Here is a 13,634-nt window from a genome sequence, read left to right as displayed (position 1 = left end):
AGTTGGTCTGACCTCTTTGATATTCTGGAAACTCAGGATTTTTTTTTTTTTTTTTTTTTTTTAGGTCTCATACTGTTTTACTGCCTGGAGCTACTTGCAGGTCCAATCAATATCTATTAGTCAAGCTTAAGACCTTTGCTCAGTTCCAAACAATCATTTTGGAGCTAGCTGAGAGGGTAATATGATTGTCTTGACCTGTACCTGGAGTGAAAAGGCAGAAGGTCTCATCCTCCCCAAACCCTCAATCTTTTTTCCCTTTGAGGATGGTCAAGAAAGCCTTGCCAGTGGAGCAGTTTCACTCCATTCTAAATAGGAGGGGCCTCCACCAAAGTTCCACGGTCTGGTAGCAAGAGACCCCCACACTCATGCCCAGCTCATCCTCTCACACTGACTTCCATGGTGGAAACTACCCCGCAGAGAAGTTGTCTAAATTCTATCTACAGGTACAGCAAACAGGCACAGGGCTCCTCTCTCCCCATAGTGGAAAAGAGGGCTAACTCAGTGATTTCCATCAGATGTTTAGGAAACTCGGGTGCCTGGAAGCTGGGGCTCTGTCCAGAATGCATGACTTGGAGTCCAGAGGTGACCTTCAGTTCTTGTCCCAGCTCAGCCATTCACTAGGTATTTGACTTGGAAATGCTACATAATCTTTGAATCTCAATTTCCTCATGTATATAGTAGAGGTGATAACAGTTACCTGGCAGGATGGTTGAGGATTAAACAAGAGACCATGTAAAACATCTGACGCTCAGTGAGTGTTCAATAAATGTCTTATAGTTCTGACTACTAACCTTCAAGGCATAAAGGGAACGGGTCCAGATGTGGCCCAAGAGGGAGGATTCACTGATTAATATGTCAACCCCTAGGAATCTGCTGGGTGTAACTTCACTCTACATCCAACACCCTCCATCTCCACATCAGCTTCTCTGGAGTTGTTCTAAAGCTCTCAGCCATGAAAATGGAAGAGAGTCTTGATCTATCCCAATTTGCAGAAAAAGAAAGTATGTTTATGCATAAAATTCTCTCCATTTTCAATATTTCCTCTCAGTAACTTTTTCAGAGCTTTTGATACTTGCCACAGGTGCAGGACAAGTGAAATAAACAAAGTAGAAAATATTGGCAACAACAATAATAAACTGAAAAATTCAGACAAGCTAAGATTGACAGCTTGTTTCACTTGTGATTGTTTTTTTTTTTTTTTAATCAGAGGTGAGGTACTAAAGTCACACATTTCTGAAACAATTCAATACATACGTGTATGAGGCTAAATCACAGTTCACAACAGAGGAAACCAACTATATCAATATATTAGATTCTCTTTAAAGAAAGTCATGAATCTCAGTTTGTGGTGTGGAAGGGTACAGGGAAATCGGGAACCTGATCTTAGCACAAGCTCTGCCAGGCATTGTTTAGTGAGGCCCTAACCAAGTCCTAGACTTCTCAGTCTGCTTATTTTCTCAGTCATACAAGATGGATGATATCTAACATGTATATATATTCTTGCAAGATGTTAAAGCATTTTCCCAGGGCGGTACTCTCATAAGAACATAAAAACACCTTGAAATATAAAGCACCACACACATAGAAAACATCCCTATTATTACATTTTCATAAATATTTCTCCGATGTGAATGGCTCCCAAATAACTGGCCTGGGTACCACAAATGACTTGCCCCCCTATACATCATGTTATTTTAGGCCAGTGGTTCTGAACTTTGTACACTGGTACTGGAGAGCTTTAAAAAATACTGGTGCCTGGGGCTGAGCCCCACAGAGTCTAAGAACATTGGACTGGGGTTCTCAAAGCCCCCTGTGTGGTTCTAACGTGCAGTCAGGGATAAGGAGCACTGTGTTAGGTGAAGGTAAGACCGGCCTTTGTAAACCACTGTGAGAATTACCTGTGCCTGAGGAGCTCTCTTCTGGGGTCCAGTTGTTTGGGTGGGCAGCTCAAGGGCTCCTGGGCCACAGCACTTTTAGACTCTCTTTTTATGGGAGGTGGAGTTGAACAAAGGGCTTTGTATCATTAAATCACAACCTTTTCCCCCATGGTAGAGCTGTGCTTATCAGTTACTGGCTAGAGGAGTGAACCATGCAAGCAGGGAAGAGATGCTCCCTGTTGTAATTGTACAGGTAGAAAAAGGTTCGAGTTGTTATGGAACATCTTTTCCTGTTTCCTTCCTTTTTATCACTTTTCTTTCTCCTTTGCTTACTTCCTCAGTTTTGATTCATGTTTTCCTCAACATGCATTTTCCTCTGTGGATCCTGTCGCCTTGGTTCTCATTCATAGATATTTTGGCGGCAGGCTGGCTGTTACTAGCAGCTTGTGAAACGCTCTGCTGGCGGAGGGGAAGGGCGCCCTTCTTCCAGGCCCGGCACTCCTCCACGAGGCACTCCACACTTGAGTGTTTCTGCACTTCGCAGAACAAGATGGACTGCCAGCCAAGGCTCTGATGCATCTTTGCTTTATCACGCCATTTTAGATGAGGAAATGGATGTTGGCTGCCCGAGAGAGGCGTTTATTATTGTTCCTTCTGACACAGTCCCTTTTACACAGTCATCCTTGCATCTTTGTCAGGACCTCTGTGATGGAGTATTTGGTTAGTTCCTTCTCAAGGCAGATTTGAGGCACTGCCACAACTTGGCATCTTATCCTTTTTCTTTCAAAACAATGAACTTTCTAGGGGCGTCTGGGTGGCTTAGTCGGTTGAGTGTCCAACTTTGGGTCAGGTCATGATGTCATGGTTCTCGAATTTGAGCCCCGCCTCGGGCTCTGCTGACAGCTCAGAGCCTGGAGCCTGCTTCAGAGTCTGTGTCTCCCTCTCTCTCTGCCCCTCCCCACTCACACTCCCTCTCTCTCTCAAAAATGAACATTAAAAAAAAATTTTTTTTTTTAAAAAGATGCTTTATGATTAAATTTTTTTAAAAAAAAAACCAAAACAATGAACTTTCTAGATGCCCTAACACATACTCTGGTGCTTATATAAAGTCCACTTTTGGAGGATCAAGGGCACAACTGTCACTCTCACTCTTCCAGTCAAATGGCAGGAGAGAACAACTCTGTGCCTCCAATGCCAAGAAGATGTTTTAGCCAGCTGAGGTAAAATCATTTATTTGCTTTTGTGGTGTTTTGGGTTGCATTCGTCGAAATTAATTTGGCTTGTCTAACCTGAACAGGTCACCTCATTAGTCTAAAAAAGAGTGAAAAGCAATGCGTGAGGTGGGCTTCTGTAAGTTCTGTGGAAACAACATTTAAAAGCAGAAAACAAAATGATGAAATGGAGGCTGGCAACCTGCACTCAGGACTCTGGCTATTTTCTGGAGGAGATGATGACGCTTTAATTGGGTCCTCTTATTTCAGGGAGTCCTAGGCAGTTGCTAGAGGCAGAATCTGGACGGCAGGCAGCATTTGTTTTGTGAGGCACGCTTGGAGAGACCACTGCCATTTCTGGGGCCAAGCTCCCACCTGCTCTGCCAGCAATTATTACTGGAAGCTGGCAGATGAGGTATTACAGCTCATACAGCAAGAAAGCTGGAAACTGAAGGAGAAATGTGGATTGTTACAAGAGTCAACTTGGTAGAAAATTCCCAAAGGCGGAAGAAACTTTATCCATCATTAGTCAAGTGAAGAATTGCTTCCCATCTAGAAAACAGGTAGCCCCAAAGTGACACATCTGATTATAAAGCTCCTGGAGACGTTTGCCCAAGGGGGCCTCACAGCACAGTGACCTACCTCTGTCTGTCTGTATTTAAATGCCCTCCTTTGGCTCAGCAAGACTGAAATCAGCAACATGCCCTTCCTCTCACTAAAGGGCTCCACTGCAAAACTATTTATAAAAACGAGATAAGCAGTTGAAGTCCATTCTCCCTGCCATCCTTCCTGCAAGAGGAGGGGAGAGCTTGGAAGTACCGACCTCAGGAGACACAGGCAGTAGGGGGCGTTTTTAGAGTAATAACAAGAGAAAGAAACCAGCCACGGAAAAGCAAACAACAGAGTGCTGCTGGAAGACCTCACACGAGAGGCTAGACCGTGTTGCAAGGCGGGACGGCACCAGCAGCTGTGGTGGTGTATTTCCACTCTGACAAGGAGGAGGAGTGATACAGACACTTAAAGAAAGGCATTCAGGTGAACATCCGGCCCAGAGGCCCGAACACCAGGCCAGATTGCGCCTGCAATCCAAACGCTGCTCTTTCCCCCGCAGTGGGTCTTACCGTGGTGCGGCTGACACCGTTCTCTGTGGGCAGTGACTTAGGACCAAGGTCCGGTCTCGCTGCAAAAAGGAGAGGCTCTCATTTTGACATATGTATTTTTTTCTCAAATAGACATTCTTTGGATTACTCAAACAGATGTTGCTGAGCATAAAACAGTGCTCTTACACAGGCTGGTGGAACTTCTCCTGTAGTATCAGGAACCCTGAATGGCTGCTTTAACTAGCACGTGTCATAATGCTTCACACTAAAAACACTCCCCCCCCCCCCCCCCCCCCCCCCGCCAACCCAAACCCCATAGTTGTGTATGTATTTCATCCTATATTCTAAGATGCACTCAGATTCCATTCACAAATTCACCTTTGGAAATAAGCTGTAAAAGTCATCCTTCTATTCCGTCCCTTGTGAAAAGCTGAAAAGCAGGTCTGTATCTCAGCCTTAAAGGTTACTGAAAGCACAATTTATTGACTTTGAAAAACTTAATCTCCTTGCAAATTATATCCTTACATCTGCTGTGGGTAAGAAGCGCTTTCATTGACATTTTAGTGCTTGTGACAGCTTGTCACCGTCCACTTTTCACCCCATGCCGGGGCCCACTGTGGAGACGAGATTCACCAGCATTAACGTTTCAGCTTCAGCTACTCCAGTAAGGTGAGGGTCCTGGAGGGAAGGACAACCAGTGCCCAGTGTAACCCTTAAAGTGGATATGCTTGACCGGCTGGACTCCCCCAGGCCTCCCAATTTTATAAGATTCAGCGCTTACTGATCTTATAACTAATAGCTAGTACCAACAAAGGCTGGAACCAATGTCTAATTTGAATGAAAGTTAGTTATAAAAAGTTCCCAAAACAAATCTAAAATAGGAAATCAAGTTCAAGCCCAAATTAGGAGCCGAGTGCGCTCCGCTGCTGAGAACCGAACTGCCTCCGCACCTGAGCAGTGGCCGTTACTGTGGAGGAGGCGGCCCCTTATTGCCCGGACTCCACACAGTGAGGTGAGCAGTGTCCAGACCATGTGCTTATCCATAATAGGCTAAGTTCCATTTTCCTCGAGCTGAACATTTGATGATAGGCACTGTAGCCGTAAAGAGTGACCCACGGTTCTTAGCAAATTCCCTGTCTTCCTTAGTGTTGGACCAGGCAGACCCTGGCTTATGTATTCCATAGCTGTAGAGAAGGCTTCCTCCTTACCACCTGGGTCAGTAGAACACATCTTGGGTTACTTCTGGGCTACTGAAAAAGTTCGCAGGAATGGGCCCCAGATCCTCTTTGATTGCTGCAAGGCCCTGGCAGTGGGGAGTAGGAGGTGTACGAAGGTGGGGGGTGTAAGTGGATGCTTTGCTCCCGGACTCTAGAAGATAGGGTTCACACTCATGACCTTAAAAGGTGATCAGAAATTTTCTCCTTTAAACTCAAATGCAGATCCAAAGACTAAAGACTCTACAGACAAATGGTGGTGGGTCTAGGGCCAGCTTTCTAGTGCAAAGGGCTCCCTGCCTTCTTCAAAACACTGTATGTCCTGGGCAAATGACTGCTGAATGGCTCCTTACTCTCCTGTCCACCTGGTTATCTTCAGACGCTAGGATTCCTTTCTCTCCACCTCTGCAGATGCTTTACATGGAAACAAGGTTTTTATGTTTTCCCAGCAATAATTGTTCATTTGTCTTGCAAGGTAACAGCTGCTTCCCATTGGTTTATCAGCAAATTTCATGCATCTCTAAGTTCATTAAAATCTTTTGATCAAATGCAACTTAAGTAGTTAAGACATACAGTATGCCGAATTTCAAAGTAAAGCGTAAGTAAGCATAGTATGGGGACATACCTAATAGTTATGATTTCATGTGCTTGCTATTTTTGAATGTACACATTCACATCCATTTTAGAGTCTGTTTGAACAGTTGTATGGTAAAACCTGTTGAGATTTTAAAAATAGGATTGAATTCTTTACAATATTGTCTCCCCATTCATAACCATGATAATCCCCTCCATTATTTGTCTTCTTTTATGTCCTTCATTAAAGTTTTAACTTCTCCAATAAGACTCCAGCACATTTGTAAGGCTTTTTCCTAGGTAAACTTTAAAAAAAAATTGCTATTGGAATAGTAGCCATTTCCCCCCACCCCATAAAATTTCTCAATATTGCTATGTTTATATATTAATCTTTACAGTCACGTTGCTGAACTGCCTTCGTTTTTTTTTTTTTTTTGAATGTTTTTATTTTTGAGACTGAGCAGGGGAGGGGCAGAGCGTGAGGGAGACACAGAATCCGAAGCAGGCTTCAGGCTCTGAGCTATCAGCACAGAGCCCGACGTGGGGCTCGAACTCACGGACTGTGAGATCATGACCCGAACTGAAGTTGGACTGACTAAGCACCCAGGCGCCCTCCTTCGTTGTTTCTAATGACTTGTCAGTTGATTGTCTTACAGGTAGATATTTCTTACAATCTTCTCACTTCCTAATATTTATATCATTACTTTTTCTTGTTTTAGTAATTGTACTGACAAAGACTTCCAAGAACAGTTGAACAGCAGTAGTAAAGATTATCCTTGTTTGATCTGACAAGAATGTGTCTAATATTTTACCCTTGAATATGTTTGAGATAATCTTTTAACAAGTCCAGGAATTTCCAGTTTGGTAAGTTATTTTTTGAATAAAAAATGGTATGGTGACCAAGACTTACTCCAGTTTAAAACAATTCCTCTTGAGGAACTCATGATTAAAGAGTAATATGTAACAAGATCAATGCTGTTTTACTTTGGTATCCAGGCAGCTCAGAGTCAAACTGAGTCCAATGATTTTGCATGTCATAGTCTGCTCATCTGTATCATACAGTTACCATTCTTTCCCAACTCCCCACTGAATACTGATTTATGTTATCCTAGGTGTTTTTCCCTCACTTACTCTTTTATTTTCTATTTATTTTTATTCATTTTGAGACAGCACGCACGCACACACATGAGCTGGAGGTGGGGGGAGGGAGAGGGAGAGGGAAAGGGAGAGGGAGAGGGAGAGACAGAGAGAGAGAGAGAAAGAGAAAGCCCAAGTGGCTTGATGCAGGGCTTGAACCATGAACCAGATCATGACCTGAGCTGAAACCAAGAGTTGGATGCTTAACCAACTCAGCCACCCAGGTGCCCCAACTATTTTATTGTATGGATTTTCTGTCAATTGCAACAAATCTTACTGGAATTAGGTGAAGAATAATGGAAATTTTAAAAAAGATGTGACTATATTTGGACTTGAAATAAAAAATGAGAGAAATGAAATATCAGCAAAAAAAAAACTGTTGGACCTTTCAAATACAAATCCATTAGTAGGAAATTATATGGTGATCTAGCAGTATGATTAATGTCTCTTGGGTTGCTGTATGAATCAAGTCTCAGAAAACATCCTGAGTTAAAAGTTAGATCCTGTGGGTCCTCAGGAATCTGGGTTCAGAGGAAATCCAGTAGTTCAATAAGGACTGCTTACACTTGCATTGTTAAGCTTGATTATTTGACATAATGTAGCCATTAGCAAACACGTTTTAATTTCATACAATGAAAAAACCCAGGGGACATTAATATTTTTAAAAATAGGTGCTTCATAAGTTTGTTGAATGTACAACCCCAGGCCACTTCAAATCCTTCTGGGAAAGCAAGGAAAAAATGATTAAAATATAATTTAAATAAAAATCTTACTTCCTTTCTCTGTTTAGAAAGTGTAAGTTTCAAGTTTACCCTGAAAGTGTAAGTTTGCCACTGTTCCACATCTACCCCTTCAGGAAGACAGAAATATCTTTAACAAAAGAGGCTGAATTCATAAGCATCTTAAGATAACTTTAGAATATGTAGTAAAAAAGATGAAGCTCACAAATTACAAAAGACTTTGCTCGTATGCAAATGGCCAGTCCATCGACATCTGGCATATCCAGTCTATTTAACTGATTTATTTAATGTGGTAATTTATTTAAAACAAAATTTAGTTTGGGGGATGGAATGATGTATTTATGCCCTTGACAAAGATGACAAGTGTGGTACTGTGATTACGAAAGGAAAATATATTTCCTGGTTATATATTGCTCTGGCTCATCAAAGCTCATAAAATACAGGAGGTTCTGCCATGTCCACGGAGGTTAGGAGAATATAATAGAAGGTGCACTAGGCTGACACACATTTTCATCATACAAATCTTCTGGTAGTTCTTCTTCATCTCCATCAGGAAAATATGTAGGGAATGGTAGATTTTTACAGAAGTCCTTATATGCAGGCAGTGTAGAATCTCTGATCTGGAAGGAGGGGGACAAAGACCTTATTAATAAGTAGTACCAGTTAAGTTACTTAAAGATAGTATGTTTTAATTATTAATAAACAATATCTATTCCTACATTTTCTAATGTGAATAACACAACTGTTACATAAAGTGAAAGGAACTCAATGTATTCTTTTTATTCCAATAAACTTAATCCAATGACAGAAATACAACCTTCCTCAACTCAGTCATCTGCCTTCTAAATTACCCTGATAATTACATATCTTACTCATAACTTACAAATCTCTAGAACTGCCCAGGAGGATAAATTATATTTTAAAATTACTACTTAGGTATCAACTATATCTAAACTATGTGCCTAAAAGTTATTACCATCTACTTCTTATTGATCTTATTTTATTATATATTTTTATTATTTTACTTTCTACCATAGATTCTTTTGAGTTGAGGTTTTAAAAAAGAATTTACCTAGTATTTTTGTTAGTCTTATATCAAAGGGCACATAACCAAAAATGCCAAGTTTTATTAAGGAAATAAGCTTACATTTAACAAGTACCATTATCACTGAGAAGGACAAAATAATATTTAGCAAAAGCAATCATTCCATAAGTCTTTACACTAGTTTTATTAGCTCTTTCTAATCTAAAAATATTCTAATTATATCTGTAAATTCATAAACCAAGAAACAGTTCAGATGTTGGTATGATCTAAAATGTTGGGTTTTATTTTTGGAAAACATTACTGGTTCTTTAAAGCTTCTGAGTCATTCTACAGCTTTCATTCAGTGAGAAATTAAAAAAAAATTACATGTAATTATACACACAGAGTAAAACACGGCATAATCATTTTGGCAATAAGAAACGAATAATTTGGTTGAAATAAGTACACAGCTGCTAGGAACAGCTATGTACAGAAACACATCTATTTTAATCTCTCTCATTAAAATTGTTCCAAGGAATTTTCAGTTAGTTGCTCAGAAGAAAATAAACTCATTTAATTTTTTCTTTCCAAGTCACTAATCTTGGGTTGAACTTGAACTTGGGTGGGGGTGGGGGGAGTCATATTCTTACTGATTTAAACTGTTTCAGAATTTAGAATGGAGAATAAAACCCAAGCAAATAAACAACCAAACCAACAACAGCAAAACTTTCTGTGCTAATTTGATAACTGTGAAAATTTAGTCATAAATGATCTAAACAGCAAATTCTCAGTTGCTTTTACATTTTCATAGATCTATCATACTTGAACATTTCAGAGAAAAGCACTACTTATATATTCTAACTATAAATGTTACAGTACTATAATTCATTGATTGGAAACATGAGTGACATTTTATTTAAATCTCTTTTGTCTCGGTGGTTCTAAAGCTGAGGGGCAGAGTTTGCATCCCATCTTTAACAAATGTGTAAGACTCAACAGTATGTATTTTTGTGCACTTAATCTAACCTCTGGCTTCATTATTTCCCCACCTTCACCAAAACTCTCTCAACTCTCTGGCTCATTCTTTTTATATTTCTGTATATTGGCAAGGCAGTTCAAATTCTCTGAGGAAAGATGAGGGGTAGGACACAAACAGGAAATCTAGAAAACACTTAAATTAGGCTACAGGAATGAGCACACACAAATATTAGTTAATCATATACACCACATAATGCTGTAAACATATTCTTTAGGCTTTTTTTAATACGTTTAGTGAATCTAGACAACAAAAAATGCTTACATTAATTAAACGGGTTGGTCATCCCTAAGACCATCGTTACTAACTTTAGCATTAAAAACAAAGTTACTGGCAGCCCTATACTCTGGGGGTGGGGTGCAAAAGTTCCTGTGGGATGAGAGAATGCTGAAGAGGCTGCCTGTCCACTAGGAAGCGCCTCAATCTCCATGGGCAAAGGGGCTCTTTTCACTTGCTATGGAATCACTGGGAAGGATAGAAAAAGTGGGATGATAGAAAAAGTTTTCAAAAAGTGGACCACACTTGTGTACCACCACTTCTCTTAAAACACAAGCCCACAAAACACCCCCAAACCCACATCTTAATGTTTGGGACGGACATTTCTGTAAGGTTACGAAAGACTTGTTTAGACACTGTAGTTCGAAGATTGTTTTCTCAAGATGCGTTCTTTTTTTAATCAAAATATGTTTCTTGAAAATACATTCATTGGTGTGTTAACATTTCGAAGTGGACTGGACATTCTTTGATGCTAGTTTCTTGAAATATACTTGGACTACCCTTTGGGAATTGCCTGTGGTCTACCTTCTGAATGTCTTCAGTAATGGCGAGCCATCATCCATTAACAGAGTTGAGTTTTTGGAGGCAATTTTTTGTTGAAGTAGGTGGAAGAGTAATAAATGTCGACTATAAACTGTTTATAACAACCAGTCAGAATATCACTGCACATATTATGGTTTTTCAAGACAGCTGACCTATTCATCTATACTGGTGTCAAAGAAAATGCTGAGGTGTTCCACTTTCAGCTGGAAAGCAAGCCTAGAACCATGTGTGCAGCAAAATGGGGAGAAAAGGAAGATCTGACAACATATAAAAATTCATCTGTTGTACAGTATAATTTTATTATGGAAAATAATTTAATTTCCCTCTTCTCTCTTTTATTAGGTTGTGATATTTGTAACATATAATAAACCTGTAATGTGGAGGGGGTACATTTAATTATGAAGACAAAATGTTATAGGAAGTACAATGCCAACTTGTCAGTCTCGACAACCTGTCATTGTGTAAACAACCAGGTCATCTGGAGACTGGAAATCTACTTAAACCTGAAAACATGCAAAGTAAAAAAAAAAAAAATACTTGCAACAATTCATAAGATGTATTTTTTCTTTAAGAAAAATCAGAACAATTCAGTCAAAAAGTGAACTACAGAAAGGGAATTTTAATTACTGTAGGATTAAAACAAGTGTTATACTTTATGCTAGTAATGGAACCTACTTTAAGAAATGAAAAGAATACATAGAGAAAGACCCAATGTGAAAAATCAGAGGTTGAAGTTTCAATCTATTTTCGTTGTTATTGTTGGAAAATTTCTGGGAATAAGCTGGTATTATTTCTACTACAAATTTATTTTCAGAATGGATGATTCAAAATCCCAAAGTGATTTCTTATATGTTGTATTATGTTGGCCTAAGTCCCAGGCAGAATATTTACTTTCTATTTTATTTGATAGAAACAAGTCTGTGAGAGTACAAGAGTTTTTTCCCCCCAATTTATGCTATTATTTTTTTTACTTTGTTTTTGAACATAAATATGAATGTGCATATTTTTAAAATACTAAAAGTATAATCATAACAATGAATCCCTCCTTAAAATGTTTACCTTTTACCACCTTTTTTTTTTTTTTTTTAATGTTTATTTTTGAGAGAGATGGACTGTGAGCAGAGGAGGGGCAGAGAGAGAGGGAGACACAGAATCCGAAGCAGGCTCCAGGCTCTGAACTGTCAGCACAGTTGTGGGGCTTGAACACATGAACTGTGAGATCATGACCAAAGCCAAAGTTGGATGCTTAACCAACTGAGCCACCCAGATACCCCTACCACCTTTCTTTAAAATAAATAAATAAATAAAAGTTTTATTTATTTTTTAGTTATCTCTACACCCAACGTGGGGCCTGAACTCACAATCCCAAGACCAAGAGTCATATACTCTTTGAATTGAGCCAGTCAAGTGCCCCATTACCAAATGGTCTTGTTGACTCTCTCACTGAATTGCCATTTTGTGTATTTTCAGTTCCTGTGTCAAAGTATTTAAAAAAAAATTAGAAGTTCTTTTTTGGAAGGATATTAATATTTTGGCAACAGTTATCCTAATATCCTTTTTCTAGTTCTTTTTTTTAATATGAAATTTATTGTCAAATTGGTTTCCATACAACACCCAGTGCTCATCCCAACAGGTGCCCTCCTCAATGCCCGTCACCCACCCTCTTCTCCCTCCCACCCCCCATCAACCCTCAGTTCTCAGTTTTGTAGAGTGTCTTATGGTTTGGCTCCCTCCCTTTTTTTTTTCCCTTCCCCTCCCAAATGGTCTTCTGTTAAGTTTCTCAGGATCCACCTAAGAGTGAAAACATATGGTATCTGTCTTTCTGTGTATGACTTATTTCACTTAGCATAACACTCTCCAGTTCCATCCATGTTGCTACAAAGGGCCATACTTCATTCTTTCTCATTGCCATGTAGTATTCCACTGTATATATAAACCACAATTTCTTTATCCATTCATCAGTTGATGGACATTTAGGCTCTTTCCATATTTGGCTATTGTTGAAAGTGCTGCTATAAACATTGGGGTACAAGTGCCCTATGCATTAGCACTCCTGTATCCCTTGGGTAAATTCCTGGCAGTGCTATTGCTGGGTCATAGGGTAGATCTATTTTTAGTTTTTTGAGGAACCTCCACACTGTTTTCCAGAGCGGCTGCACCAGTTTGCATTCCCACCAACAGTGCCAGAGGGTTCCCGTTTCTCCACATCCTCTCCAGCATCTAGTCTCCTGATTTGTTCATTTTAGCCACTCTGACTGGCATGAGGTAATACCTGAGTGTGGTTTTGATTCGTATTTCCCTGATGAGGAGTGACATTGAGCATCTTTTCACATGCCTGTTGGCCATCTGGATGTCTTCTTTAGAGAAGTGTCTATTCATGTTTTCTGCCCATTTCTTCACTGGGTTATTTGTTTTTCGGGTGTGAAGTGTGGTGACTTCTTTACAGATTTTGGATACTAGCCCTTTGTCTGATAGATCATTTGCAAATATCTTTTCCCATTCTGTCGGTCGCCTTTCAGTTTACTTATTGTTTCCTTTGCAGTGCAGAAGCTTTTTATCTTCATGAGGTCCCAATAGTTCATTCTTGCTTTTAATTCCCTTGCCTTTGGAGATGTGTTGAGTAAGAAATTGCTGCGGCTGAGGTCAAAGAGGTTTTTTCCTGCTTTGTCCTCTAGGGTTTTGATGGTTTCCTGTCTCACATTCATGTGCTTTATCCATTTTGAGTTTATTTTTGTGACTGGTGTCAGAAAGTGGTCTAGTTTCATTCTTCTGCATGTTGCCGTCCAGTTCTCCCAGCACCATTTGTTAAAGAGACTGTCTTTTTTCCATTGGATATTCTTCCCTGTTTTGTCAAACATTACTTGCCCATACTTTTGTGGGTCCAATTCTGGAGTCTCTATTCT

At 39.7% G+C, this 13,634-nt stretch overlaps 1 protein-coding gene and 1 long non-coding RNA gene across 4 annotated transcripts in view; one reads left to right on the top strand and one right to left on the bottom strand.

Annotated features, from left to right (window-relative positions):
- LOC109491505 overlaps positions 1–13,634 on the top strand; it is a 98,165-nt gene that overhangs the window by 52,175 nt on the left and 32,356 nt on the right. The window lies entirely within an intron of this gene.
- The window catches only part of MRPL3 (mitochondrial ribosomal protein L3), a 53,214-nt gene continuing 47,693 nt past the window's right edge, over positions 8,114–13,634 (bottom strand). Inside the window, exon 10 of one of the 2 annotated variants that reach the window (XM_019810708.2) lies at positions 8,114–8,494. In XM_019810708.2, the coding sequence (XP_019666267.2) occupies positions 8,444–8,494 (51 nt within the window). In that variant the 3' untranslated portion in view covers positions 8,114–8,443. The remainder of the gene's footprint in view (positions 8,495–13,634) is intronic. The other variant, XM_003992124.6, reaches the window with a different exon arrangement.

The sequence above is a fragment of the Felis catus genome, chromosome C2, assembly GCF_018350175.1.
Source record: "Felis catus isolate Fca126 chromosome C2, F.catus_Fca126_mat1.0, whole genome shotgun sequence".
In the NCBI taxonomy this organism is placed as follows: Eukaryota; Metazoa; Chordata; class Mammalia; order Carnivora; family Felidae; genus Felis; species Felis catus.
The sequence above is the reverse complement of the archived record's forward strand: the minus strand, read 5'-3'. Positions and strand labels throughout refer to the sequence as shown.